This window comes from Chiroxiphia lanceolata, chromosome 6 (assembly GCF_009829145.1).
Source record: "Chiroxiphia lanceolata isolate bChiLan1 chromosome 6, bChiLan1.pri, whole genome shotgun sequence".
NCBI classification, from domain to species: Eukaryota; Metazoa; Chordata; class Aves; order Passeriformes; family Pipridae; genus Chiroxiphia; species Chiroxiphia lanceolata.
In genome coordinates, this window is record NC_045642.1 from 24562639 (window position 1) to 24577360 (window position 14722).

General features: G+C 37.0%; 1 protein-coding gene across 1 annotated transcript in view; it reads left to right on the forward strand.

The window, feature by feature from the left end:
• Positions 1 to 14722, forward strand: part of MYBPC3 (myosin binding protein C3) — a 63608-nt gene that overhangs the window by 38221 nt on the left and 10665 nt on the right. Inside the window, exons 25-29 of the mRNA XM_032692014.1 lie at positions 2447 to 2635; positions 5671 to 5805; positions 7030 to 7197; positions 8459 to 8547; positions 13398 to 13593. Coding sequence (XP_032547905.1) covers positions 2447 to 2635; positions 5671 to 5805; positions 7030 to 7197; positions 8459 to 8547; positions 13398 to 13593 — 777 coding nt within the window. The remainder of the gene's footprint in view (positions 1 to 2446; positions 2636 to 5670; positions 5806 to 7029; positions 7198 to 8458; positions 8548 to 13397; positions 13594 to 14722) is intronic.

A 14722-nucleotide genomic window follows, 5' to 3' on the forward strand; every position in this document is an offset into this window, starting at 1 on the left:
CTCCATATCTAGCAATTTGTTTAATAAAGGTGTCTGAGTTTCTTTTAAAAAAAATACACTGAAAGCTCTATGGACTTCCATGGAGCCCTCAGGGCTAGAAATGCTCTAAAATTCTTTTAATATCCTGCTTATTATCTGGAAGAGAGGAGTTTGTATTTGCTTTTGGATGTTTGTACTTCATGAATTTCCACAAGATCAGTCTCATTTAATTCAACAGAATTTATCTGTGCAGGAATAAACAAGGTACTGCTGGGCCAGTCCAGTCCATTGTGGTTTCATCTGTTCTGAGCAGAAGCAAGCAAGGAGTTAGCAATTTAAACTATTGTGTGCAAAGATACATACCACTAGCTGTCCCATTACCACAGCCAACCCCACCTCGCTGACTATGCAAAGCCCATGATTTTGTTTTGTAGAGTTTTCAGAGCACGTATTTTAGAAAGTTCTTCGTTTCAATTTCACTGTCAAAGGAATGATTTTGTTATTGTTCCACTAATGATCCTTTGCACTACCTGAGGGAGTTTCTTCAGTCAGTACAGGACTGCACTACTAAGAGAGCTACAATAAAACCCCTGCAGCAGGGGGGAGAGGAAAACCCAAGATGCAGCACTATCCATTCAAACATAGCTTTAAAAGCAAGTTAGAAAGGCAAGGGGAAAAAAGGCATATGCATTCTTATCTGTCTTCATATTGATACAGATGGCATTGTAGGCAGAACAGACATAAAAAAGAAATTCACACCCCATCTTCACCTTTCGTGGGGTTTTGTGTGATTTTTGTATTACTAAAACAGTATCTTTATCTGTCACATATTCTGTGCATTTGGGGAAATAATCTGCTTTACCAAGTGTCAGCAATACTACCAGTATTGTCATTTTACCTCCTTTCTGCCTTTTTTTTATTTAATTGCAGTTCTGATATGCCACAGTGAAGAAATGCCTACATTCTGACAGGAAACTGTTTATCTAAAATGGTAGAAAAACAGAGACTGAGTTGATGAAACTTCTCTCAGTCTCATAGACCCTGGTGAAGAGAGAAAAAAACAGGAACATATCAAAGGAACCACGAGTTCTTTGCTTACAGCTTTTAACTCTGTTTAAAAGCTACAGAAAACAAGCATGCCAGGAGTAACTTTATGCATTAGAAGCGATAATACAACCTGTCAGCTTAAAGGTACTTCCACCACTCATTTCCCAAAACATTATGTAGACTCCCGTGCTCTTCTTGTACTTCAGCATAGACAGAAGAGGCTGCTGATGTATGGTGTCTGTGCCTACAGCATGTCAGCATATGTGCCACCTCCCTTTAGACACCCTAAGTGTGAATCATACTTCTCAGGTATACCAAAAGGACATTTGCAAGGTTGATAGCCATGACATCGGTGAGCAGCAGGGATTGAATCACTCCCCTACACAGCTCAATTCATATGTCCTTGCTTTAGACTTATACTGTGGTAGCTGACTGCAATTACAGACATCTGTACAGATCTCTGCAGTCTGTGAGTAGAAAACAGACATATACAATAAACATGTGTGAATGGCATGTGTAAATGACTATTCAGAGTATGCCCTGATTATTAATTCTGTAGTTAAAAGATGAAGAGCTTTCAAAGCAAAGTTTGTTTAAAAGAAGCCTACGTGGGTCACATCCAGTCACGTTATCTGCAACACAGAGAAGCAGCAGAAATTCATTATAGCTAGATGGAAAGAAACAGTTGATCAGTCCTTTGTAGCAGGTCAACTGGAAAATATCTTATACGTATGTTTCCAGCGTGATATACAACCATCCTCCATATTAAGCATCAGGAATCACAGATTCCATTGTCAGTTTTGGAAAATGAGAAGTTTATCTTTTAAACCCATAATCGGGCCTTAGTCATTCTGAAAAACTGCGTGGCAGTGTGGGAAAGGCTGTGGATGTTGAGTGTGTGAGTCAGATGTACTAAGACCTGGATTCCAGGCATACAGACTAAGCTGTCCTACAGATTTGTTCTGTAGTGCAGCCATCTCTCTTGGTTCCCTGCTATCATACAGGTTCACTTTCATTCCCAAGGAAATCAGAGCAAGAAAAATGGTGAGTGGCCAAGTCTCCCTCCACTGTAGGGCTGAAGGAAACTGGGATCTGCACAGTCTGGGAAGCATTCTGCACTCTGTAATTCCACCATCTAGCAATGAACACAAAGATCTAGCATCAGTTATTAGATAAAACATAAAAAAAAAAAAAAGGAATTGTCAAACTGTTTCTCTAACTAATCTTTTGTTTGGGATTTGTGCTGTTAGTCAAGATTAGTGAATTGCAGCAGAACACAAGAAAAAAAGTTAACTTTTAACTCTATACTTCATCTTATAATTTTCCAGGCAATTTCTCATTCACTTATAAGGATTTTCTTTTTTCCTGCATGAGATAACAGTTTGCAGTTCTTTTACACCATAACATTTATCCTTTCCAGGCTATATTTTAGAAAGAAAGAAGAAGAAGAGCTATCGATGGATGAGACTGAACTTTGACCTTTTAAAAGAGCTGACCTATGAAGCCAAGCGAATGATTGAAGGAGTAGTTTATGAGATGCGGATTTATGCTGTGAATTCTATTGGCATGTCCCGGCCAAGCCCTGCCTCAAAACCCTTCATGCCAATTGGTGAGTTTTGCAACTCCAGGTTATTTCTAGGACAAAACCAAGACAGGATAATTTTCACCTCTTCTCTTCAACTGCTCTTATAGTTAAAAAGAATGTGCTAGGAAAGAGGCTATCAACCATCTCTATATTCTATATTTAATCAACCTTTTCCTTTGTAGTCTTCGTCTTATCTGTCTCTCATTCCTCTTACTGAAGAGCACAGAGGTTCCAGTTTCATGAAATTGCTGATGAATTTTTAGTTGTTATAATTAGAAGTGTGACGGTCAAGCTGGATCTGGAAAGGAGGAGAACCAATTGACAGAAATTTCCCTGTCCCTCTCAGCTTCGCTCGTTCCTAGGTAGCCTCATGTCCTCGGATGGTAAGATTGATGGGGAGATAGACAACAGGTTAGCAAAGGCATACAGTGCTTTTGGAAAGCTTCATAAAAGAGTTTGGTGAAACAAACAATTGAAGAAAAGTACAAAGATCAGTGTTTACAGAGCCATTGTGCTGTCTACTCTTTTATATGGATCTGAATCATGGGTCATTTACCACCACCACCTGCGACTCCTAGAACGCTTCCATCAACGCTGTCTCCGTACAATCCTAAACATCCACTGGTCAGATTATGTGACTAACACATCTGTTCTAGAACAGGCAGCAGTCACAAGTACTGAGGCCATGTTGCTGAGAACACAGCTGTGTTGGGCAGGGCACGCCTCAAGGAAGAAGGATCACTGCCTCCCTAAGATCGTGCTCCGTGGTGAACTTGCCACCGGCTGCCGCTTGAGAGAAGCCCCAAAGAAAAGATACCAGGACTCCCTGAAACAACATCTCAGCCTTGGCCATATTGATCAACATAACTGTCTACTCTGGCCTCCAATCAGGAGGTCTGGAGACACACCATCCATAAGGCTGCCGATGCTTTTGAGAACACACGCAGGATCACTCTCGAGGAGAAAAGCCAACGCAGAAAGAATCGTGCCTTGCAGAATATACCACCCAAGGAGTCCTTCTGCTGTGCCTTTTGCAACCAGACGTGCCTATCTCGTATTGGCCCATTTAGCCACCAGCGTGCTTGTAAAAAACATGGGTAAAGCCCTTCCCAAATCTTCATTCGTGAAGCCTAGCCATGATTCTATATTTAATCAACCTTTTCCTTTGTAATCTTCCTCTTCTCTGTCTCTCATTCCTCTTACTGAAGAGCACAGAGGTTCCAGTTTCATGAAATTGCTGATGAATTTTTAGTTGTTATAATTAGAAGTGTGACGGTCAAGCTGGATCTGGAAAGGAGGAGAACTAATTGACAGAAATTTCCCTGTCCCTCTCAGCTTCGCTCGTTCCCTTATGGGTGCAAATATCACAGTATCCCACCCCGTACTCCCTTAATCCCAGCCCTCTCCACAGCTAAAAGGATAGCTGATTAAGAAAATATTTGAGGAATGATTTTCTATAAATAATTCTTCCCAACACAGCAGTGCGGTGTCTCCTGCAGTCCCTGAGCAAGGAGCAAACTAAAGGAGTCCTCAGAAAACCCGCTTGCTAAGAGCTTTAGGGAGAAGACCCACAAAAACACAAATAGCAGGAGATTAAAATGACTAGAGTTGCTAAATCTACAAATATCAGTGAAGGGGAACAGCCTGCTGAAGGGGATAATGTAAAAGCAGATGATGCAGTGAAGGAGTCAGAAGGAAAGGCTGAACTGCAAGAAGGGTCTCATAATTCTGGATTTCAGACACACAACGGCTGGTCTGCAACAAAAGAGGTCAAACAAGAACCATCAAGTGGAGCTACTGGAAAAAAAGGTCCAAAGTTTTCATGGGATAGGCAGAGTTTTACTTGCTTAAGGATAAAGTTCACACTTACTGCTTCAGAGAAGAGGTTTGGGGTTTTGATCGTGTACTGTGTGGTTGTGTATACTCCCAACTCCATTTGCCTCCTGTGTGCTGTCCTTGCTACCATGTGAATATGAAAATTTTTGACACAGTTACAGAAATGAAACTGGGTGGTATTTTTGGAGATTGGTTTTTTAGTGGGTTTTCTTTTTTTTTTTTTTTTTACGATAACTTTGGGAACTAAGATCAATTTCAATCAGTTTCACAATTTATAAACCTTTATATAACTTACTTTGTAAACTCTATTATGCATATTCAAAAGATATTCAGTTTATGCCAAATATACCTTTCTTTAACATGATTGCTCTTATGCCATGTATACTAAGTTTTATGGTCCTGAAATCTAAATGTTATTTTGAAAAAATTATCTTTCTGTTTGCTTTTTGGAAAAAATTTCACAGTAGCACTTGTGTGTATTTTGGATTTTCAAGTTAGGGCTTTTCAAGTTAGGGCTTTTCTTGATTGTTTTTTCAATTAGTAGACAATAGTCATGCTGAAGACGACTGAGTTTAGCTAGTGGTCTTTCTGTACTATGGCTTTATAAAGAGCCACAATACACCCATTCTGAAGAGACATGAAAAAGCTATATCTAAATCAAATTAAAATTCTTCAGCCCCAAAATATTTTTCTCAAGTGTGTATCTGCTGCAAATGCACAAATCAGAACTAGTGTTTCTGTAAACATGCAATTGTAACTTTTTGTCATTTTCTCCACTGTTAAGGAAAATGAGTACAGTCAAATTTAGCACTGATGAATTTGGTCCTCTGACTATGTGAATTTTGTCCAGTTACAGTCAGGGTGTAAGTACAGAATACAAATTGTATGCAATTTTATTTCTAAATTTTTCTGCAGACTTCTGATGACAATTTGACTCCCTTCTACAAGTCTTTTTTCAGTGGCTTTTCTCATAAGGGAGCATCTGTGAACAGGAACTACTATCTTAACCTCTTGTTCCCCTTCCTATTATAGGAATCCCATGCTGTGCTTCTATTAAATGATGTATTAGGCGTTACACTTTACAACTGAGCTTCAGCTAGATTTATTTTATTAAAACAGACAGTGGTATATAAATCAGCTGTTAATCACTCTATGTATAGCCCTCCAATTTTCATAGTTATATTGCTATTTCTCAGAATCTACTTCTACATATTTCCTTACAGCTCCTCCAAGTGAACCAACCCACTTTACAGTGGAAGATGTTTCTGACAGCACTGTTGCCTTGAAGTGGAGACCTCCTGAGCGGATTGGAGCTGGAGGATTAGATGGTTATATTGTGGAATACTGCAAAGATGGATGTAAGTAAGATAGGTACTAGGCAGCAGCAACTGAACATTTTAAAAATACTGCAATTGCAATAATTTCACTGCAATATACCAGTAACCTAACCATTTAATCCAGTATGATTAAATTTGAACTCAAATCTACGTCTAACATCCTTGACAACCATCACCATACTTATTATGGTGTGACTGTAAAACCTTGAAAGTCACATCAACCACAATGTCATCTTCACAATAATCAAAAACTTTAAAACAGATAAGTAATACAAAAATATCTTGTTGTGCTATAGTCACTATTGCACTTTTGTATCATTCATGAATTGCATATTCCTTAAAACCAATAACAATATTCCTTAAAACCAATACAATATCACAATGATTGTGATAACATCAGTCAAACTTTAAAGTAACTATTACCTTGCCTCACTTAATACTTATGATGATAATAGAGTGTAACAGCACCATATGTACAATACTCAATGTACCGTGACACTACAACATAATATTTATGCCATAAAAGTCAAACAACAAATTTATAATCACTTTAATAATGAAATTTTCCCTGACACCAGGTTTGATTGCCATATAATCTAAACTAGGGGTTTACAGGGTATAAATTATCCAGAAATAATTTATAGTCTTTAATGAAATATCATTATGGAATTACCAGAATCTCTATGTCATTGTCGTAGAAGAATGATTTTTCAGTCATATTTCTGTGCATTAAAGTAACCAAGGAAGCACTAAGAATTCTGTTCTACACTGTCAATTGAGAAGTAAATAATAAATTCCAACAGTAATGTGTTCTATTATTGTTTTCAGCATATGTGGCTTTCATCAATCTGTTTGGACAGCCACAGGAGATATATTTATTCCAAGAAAAAAATTAAATTAAGGCTGCACTTTCTTGCTAAAACTACTTCCAAAATTCTCCCTCCTCTTTTGTAATGAAAATAAATGTCAAGAAGTCCTACAGCTCTATGCTCATAAAACAGAATGCCAAAGGAACTACCGAAAGATGATTCCCTCATCCTTAACTATTTTGAATAACAAAGTTTAGAAATTCCTTAACTCCATGTGTATACACATCTACTCGATCCAGAATTCTTTTTCCAACTTATTTTATTCCCTTTGAAGTGTGGTGTTGCAATTTAAATTCATTTTACCCTAACACAAATTTATTTTCAATTGCAAACAAGGCATCAGTATTGTTACAACATGCAAATACTGTACTTGCAGCTACAGAATGGATTCCTGCGCTTCCTGGCCTAACTGAGCGCACGTCTGCACTGATTAAAGACCTGGTCACGGGGGACAAACTTTATTTCCGTATAAAGGCCATAAACTTGGCTGGTGAGAGTGGAGCAGCAATAATAAAAGAGCCTGTTACTGTTCAAGAGATCCTGCGTGAGTATCTATACTGAATAAATCTTATTCATTTATTTCCTCTGGTTAAAATTCTGCCTTCATCTAAGAATAACACCCAAACAGTTCTTTCACTTTGACTGGGTGCCCAACGTCTTCTGACTCTGAGAACATCACTATAATGCACGGGTCTTATCTTTCTAAACACAGCTTTTAAAATAAAATCCTTCTTCTTACTTCCAAAATACATTTTGCCTCTTGCAATGGCACTGTCACCATTGAAGAAACATACTTTTTAATATTTAGCTCTCTGCTTGAAAAGCTGCTATGTTACTGCAAAATTACTTGCAAAATGCAAGCAATCTATTTACTTCATTGTCCTAAATTATTAATTAACACCCTGTGTATCACCCAACAACAGTAGATTATAATTCATTTGACTGGAGTCCAAAAGACATCAAGAGCTGTTAATAGTGGATTCCTCAAGCTTGGCTCACACAAAGTGTCTGTCAGAGTTTCACTAACAGTAAAATGAGCCAGTGTAAATGAAATGAAGTTGTAATGCATCTCAATACCAAACGGTCATGAAGACAGACACTCCAACTCTATCATAAGAAATTCTTTCTGTAAATGACAGGGAAACGAATAAGTATCACATGGAGAACGTAGAAAGCTTTCCAGTGAGGTAGAGGAAGGCAGAGACTAGATGAAAAAACATACAGTAAAGTACTTCTTTTCTTAGTGAAAAAAGTAAGCTACAATGAGACTCCACTATCTTAAAGAAAGAACTGTAACTGAACGACTGTAGAAAGATAAAGGAAATCCATCAGTTGCTCTGCTTTACATATCTCCAAAAGGCAATTTACAAGGAGCTGCAGTATCAATATAGCAATAGATAAATCATAATTTATAACCACTCTTTTACTCCAATATACCCTTTGTCCCATCCTTTCTACTGAGCTGAAAAAGTTCTCCAAAGAAACAAAGTCCATATAGAAGGCTCATATCCAACAGAAGTCACCCAAATTTGGTATTTCAGATGTGATACAGTTTCACAAATCCAGCTGTCACTGAAACATGTTCAATTGTAAATATACAACTGAGACTTGATACTAAATTTTTATCCAGACAAATACATTTGAAACTACTTTGAGAAGGAGCTACTCCCTAAAAGTAGTGTTCCCACAATTTTCTTATGCACACAGTTATCCAAGTCTCTTCAGTGTTTTGCATTATTTGTGCTATAAGTGATGTTGCAAATTATCAAGAGCTTTGTATTTAATGTATTAATGCTTAACTTCAGAGCGTCCCAAATTCTGGCTGCCACGGTATCTCAGACAGACTCTGGTGAAGAAAGTGGGTGAGACAATCAATATTGTGATCCCTTTTCAGGTATGTATCAGCTTCTATGTTGCCATGGTTATTTATCATTACTTACCAAAAGTAGTTTCCATTATGCAAGTTCCTATTGCTTCACTGCTTAAGCAGTATTACATAAGTACAGCTGATGATTCAGGAAATCCTCTCAAACATTTGGGGAGGGGTAGGGAATCACTCTTTTTTCAGTCATAATTTTTTTACAGTCAGAGTTTCTTCCTTAATCCCTCCTTTTGGGGAAGAAGATAAAGTAAGTGGTCTAAGTAAGTGCAAGCCCATTCTTGCTTATTGACCACAGGATGCATCTCACAGAGAAGTAGACAAAGATATATAAATTCAACTAACCACTCTTCTGGGACCAAGGTACATGATGCTACTAGGTAACTTCTTTGACGTAAGTGTGTATGTTAATTTCTGAAAGGCTGACTACAAAAATTGGAGTTTGCACATAAACAGATGATCACAGTTGGCCCTACGTAGTCTGTGTGTATACAAAGAACAGCTTGGGTATTATTTTACATGAGTTGAAGGTGTAAAAAATACAGCATGATGGGGATTATCCAGGATGCATGTATGTAACTACATATGTCACTATGGCATGCACAAAATTGCTGAAATGCACACAAAGACTGACCTAACCAATTACCCTGTCTTGGCAACTACCTGACTATTCAAAAAACACCACATGCTTTTTTTCAGATGCAAGATTCTAATAATTAATACAGTCGAAGAATTGGTGTGTGTAAAGAAAAGGTTTTCTCACTGAAACATAGCAAAAGAAATTGTATGTTACAGATTCTGGCTCTGACAGAGATACCCTCAGTAATATATCATTTATTCAAGTCCTCATTTAAAATTTCAAGACACTAAAATTTCTCTACTGTCCAGGGCTGACATTTATGAAAATATAATAGTTTAGTCGAAGAGCTTTGAAATTCTTATATAAAAGACATTGGAGATACACAAAACATTCTTTCAGTGAGGGAGACATATATGCACACATCACCTATATTCTTTTGTTCGAGCAGTACCAACATGAAAAAAAATCTATTAGAAAAAAATCAACGTTAACTTGAATGTACACATCTTTTTGCCCTGTGGTTACTGGGTTACAGGAAAAGTTGCTTTTTCACAAAGATATATCTAATCAGTACACAATTGCAAACTCATATATGAAGTAACTGTCTTGAATTGCATACTTGTATTATTTGAGTGTAATCATAAGCGCTTTTTTTCACATTTATCTCCAAAATTGCTAAAATGGTTCTCTTACTGAGGTCTAACCAAATGCAAAATTCAATATTTGTACATCTGCTACTTCTGAGTAAGGTAATCCTTAAAAAATCCCTAAATTAAATAAACATATGTTTGCTGCTTTTATGTCCACCTTGAAGAAAAAATGCATAAATTTGTCAAGCTGTTCCATAAGCAGAGGAACTGATAAAGTTTAGCATTAGAGATTTGTGTTTTATGTCTCCTTGTGCTGGTTTTGGCCCAGGTAGAGTTAATTTTCTTCATAGTAGCTAGTATGGGGCTGCTTTTTGAATTTGTGCTGGAAACAGCATTGATAATTAAGGGGTATTTTAGTTATTGCTGAGAGCAGTGCATACAGAGTCAAGGCCTTTTCTGCTTCCCACAAGACTCTGCCAACAAGCAGGGTGCTTAGTTGCTGTCTGGAGCTAAAAAAACAACACCCCCATATCACCATCTTCCCAGCACACTAAGCCACCTCCTTTGCTTAGAGTACTCTAACTGTTATATTCCCAGAGATTTGCCAGTTCTTTGCCCTACTTCCCTAGGCAGTCCTAACTGATATGTCCTAAGTGGGGACACTAACTGGTGTTTTGGTATTTCACCCTACCAGTTTTTCACAGAAGTGTACTACACTAGGAGATTTCTAGTCCTCTGTCAAATTTGGCCGAATTGAACCAAGCTGATTCAAAAGTTATTTGAGTAGCTGACTAAAAAATCATGTGCTGGTATAAACTCTAGTCTCCTAAAAGATAAGGCTAACAAAAAATGTTAAGAACTACCCACCAACACCAGATTTTACTCTGAAAAAAAAAAAGCTAGAGGACTTTAATTCAAGAGGTATTTTTTGAGAGTTTTCAATTTGTCATAGTGTTGAATTGCAGCTTTTGCAGTACTTATGAATTGTGGCTATAGCTATTTAGAACATGTAAAACTGATGATCTTTCAAAAAAAAACAATCAAAAAAAAACCCTTACCCTTTACATTTTAAAAAAATTTAAGTCACTGACCATTTCTATTGCAGAAAAAGACTTCAAGTAGATACAATTATCTATTATCTAACAAAACTGGAAGTCAGTGTCTTCTACTATTTACAGTTTCTGCACAACCGTACCAGCGACCTCTGTGGTCACTACCGTGAAATTGTGTGTCAAGGTATCCTGGGCTTAATGCTACTTGCAAATTTATTCAAATCTTTAGATCAAAACATAGAGATGAGAAAGGGCAACATTGTTACTGATCATTTTTCTGTTAACTGCAGTAAGCAGGTGGGACATTCCGCTGAAAGGAAGGGAATCAACACACTCTTCCTTCAAAATTAACTACAAGAGCCCATGATTGAAGGGATATTATGTGCTACTAGTGGATAAAATTCACAGTATTACTGAGCAGCTCTCTTACCCATCATATATGTGGGAATCAACATCTAAGTGCATTTAGATTCATTCTTCCCTGGCTGTGAACTCCCTAAAGTTTCCCTGGTGTGCTATTTAGCCACTCTGTCACTCACTGCTCTGTCTCAGATTATCTATCACACATTGCAGAAATCCAATCCTCTGACATATGTATTAGGAACATGCTTTCTATCTGTTTGTGCTTTTCACAGTCTATAAATATAAGAGTATATGAAAACCAACACTTTGAATGCTTGCAATCTTTCACTGGCACTCATAGCACATCAAAAAAGGAAGTGTGACTGAATATATCTGATCAACCACACTAGAACACCAGCAGTAACAATCTCGTAATCAGCTTGAAAACCTGCCAAGTATTTGTCTTGACAAATTAGAAATTTAAATAAAATGCCCTTATAAATATACCATTTTAAGCAGACTATTTTTATTTTGAAAGCATTTCCCTAGCCAAATTTTTCAAGCAGAATCCTCATATAATTTTAAAATATACACATATAGAGACAATTCTTGTCAAGTTCACCAATAATAAGACACGGATATGGAAAACAAAACACAGAACAAATCAAACTCTTTTATTTGCTCAAGAATTTCCACTAAATCTTCTAGGTGAAGAAGAGAAGCCATTTCTTCCTCCAATGGGTTTTAATAGCTGTAATAGGTTTTTGTAAGGGTTCTATGAAATGAGATCAGGGTACACTGGAATTGGATAAAATTATTTTGTATCTATTATTTCAGAGTTACAGGCCTGAGGTGCTTCTATGTTCCTTGGCAGAAAGCTGTAAGAAAATTATTTACCAGATAGGTGAAATGGAAGATCCAAAAGCATTGCTCATTCAAGGTTTATTATCAGCCCTGATGTAAATTACAATATATCTGATGAGTTAGACACCAGAGAAAAGAACATCTATGAACAAATAGCAATTTCTAGGAGTTTTAGAAGTCTTTTAACTCTAATTTTGAACAGATCTTGGCCTGAATCTTATAAAAGATGGAGTGGGTTTTTCAGTATCACTGAAAAAGAAATTATACAGCACAGACTTTCTGAACAAATACCAGAGAAACTTGAAATAAAGGTATAGCAACGCACAAAGATTCGTTATTATTCTGCCTTTAGGCACCAATCTAGGCATCCTAATCTCCCTTTGTAGGCTAAAGAAAGAGATACAGTCTTTCAGAGTATGTTCCAGACACCCAGTGGATTGAAGAGCCTTCTGGAGCTGCTTTCTCTGCTCTTTACTGAAAGCAGAGTGTCCTAACTTCAGTGCCTTAGACTTCAGATCCAGGGCAGCCTAAGCAGAGCTCACTGCTGTCTTGGAAGGTCTCACTTTCCCTCCCCATCCATTTGAACTGCTCCAGGCCTGCGCTGCACTGTTTCACCATGCTAATCTGGCAGAAACTTAAAAAACTCCACTAATTTATTTTTTGTTAGATTTGTTATTTTTTGTTAGATTGATTATTAATACACTTAATAAATATGATATGGTCATTTCCTGTTTTCTTGGGATTCTTGGTTTGGAGCTGTACTGTGGAAGTGGCACTCCAACAACTAAGAAGAACTAAATATTATCTACCATTTTTCCTGGAAACAGCTGAGTGACAGTGATGTAAGCTAATGATGTCTCACTGATTGCACAGTGCCATCTTCCATGGGTGTAGCAACACTGACTGCTTAGGTTAACAGTCACCAAAAAAAACTTTGCAATGCAGAAAGAATTGTACAGTAAGTTTCACATACAGAGATTTCAAGATGATAATAATTTTTCAAAATATCTTAAAAATGCCTGGGGACAGAGAATTAAATGTTTTAAGAATGGGAGGAGAAAGGGGGCAAAGCTAATAAACTCAGATCTATATGAGTGCTGCTCAATACCAATCAGAACAAGTCACATCAGCTGTTGGCTTCACTGATGCCTGGGAAAGAGTACTAGATGAGCACAAGTATATTGTTTCTGGATTTATTCTCAATATAAATTTCAGACTCTAACTAAATGGCATCCTCCTAGCATGGTGCCACTAAACCACACAGATGAGAGCAAATATTCATCTGCAAGAAAACAGAAATTGTAAAGTATTTAGAGAGTTTACTATCTCAACTCTACATATTGCATTAGGCTTTCTAGATTTATAGATCACTAATAAAAAACGTAAATTTATTATAGCCCTCCCCCCAAAAAACAACAACTTTTTTTTTCTCTTCAGGGTAAACCAAGGCCCAAAATCACTTGGCTTAAAGATGGTCAAAGCCTAGACTCCAAAGATGTGGGAATTCGGAACAGCAACACGGACACAATCCTCTTCATCAGAAAGGCAGAGCTTCATCACTCAGGAGCATATGAAGTTACTCTTCAGATAGAAAACATGACTGATAAAGTTGTAATAACAATACAAATCATAGGTAAGAACCTGACAACATCAAAACTAAGCAGATCATTCAAAACAAAATAGTGGCCAGACCGAGGCAAGACAAAGATCCAATTACCACAGAATCCCTTCTCTCTTGGTGGTTGATTGCAGATGACTAGGACAAAGCTCAGAGCAGGGCTAGCATGTCACTTTATTTTCCTACGATGTTTTCCCAGCTTGAAATTATCTGTGTCCTAGAGACTTTCAGAGGATGAGGGATTTTCTGTGTGTTCCATAGCTCTCCAGGGATTTCTTTTCTTGCATGATTTTATCCAGTCTGTTTTAATCCAGGTCTAGTTTCAGAATCCAAACATCCTTTGGTAGGAAATTTTAGCTTAAGTGCATGTACTTATTTGTTTTGATGTCCATACAGTTTTGTATCAGAAAAAAACATGAATAATCATTCGCCTTTTCCATTTGTAGCCTTCAGTCACACACCCCTCAGTTAATTTTCTCAAGTTTTAGACTCTTTATTTGATTATTTTCAAACAGACACCTTTCCATATCTTTGATCATCTTATCAATCTTCTTTCTACCATGTTGAGAGGGATAGAAAGAATTTGAGACTTCTGGTGTTCTTAGGAATATCATATCATCCTTAAGGAAGGAAATATAAATCTTGGACTGGATGTACTCTTATTTGTTTTTTTCATTAGACAAGGACAGTGAAGATAAAATCATTGCAATAATATACCTCTACTGTTCCAAAAATTAGAAATTACAAGGCACAGTCCTGTGAATTTGGAAAATTCACATTTAATGCCTTACTCTGTTAAAAGTATCTAGTTAGCCTGACACTTATTCTCTATTATACAATTTCCAGTCTCTTTTCTAGTGTCATTTCAAAGGAATACATTGTCAAAATTTCTATATCTTCCCTTGGGATTTTGTGAGATATATTCTGAGATCTTGCCTACTCAGATTTCATTAGTGTTCAGCCAGAGTTGTTCTATTTCTCTTCATTACCACTTCATATAATAGTCTTAATAACTGTTTTTATTTCTCTTTCCCCACACTTTCACACTGTCATCCCAAATTTCCTCCAATGTATCAATACATTTTTAGAATGTGCATTTTGGCACAAAAAGAGTATTTAAACAAAATCTGTCATATTTTGGAAT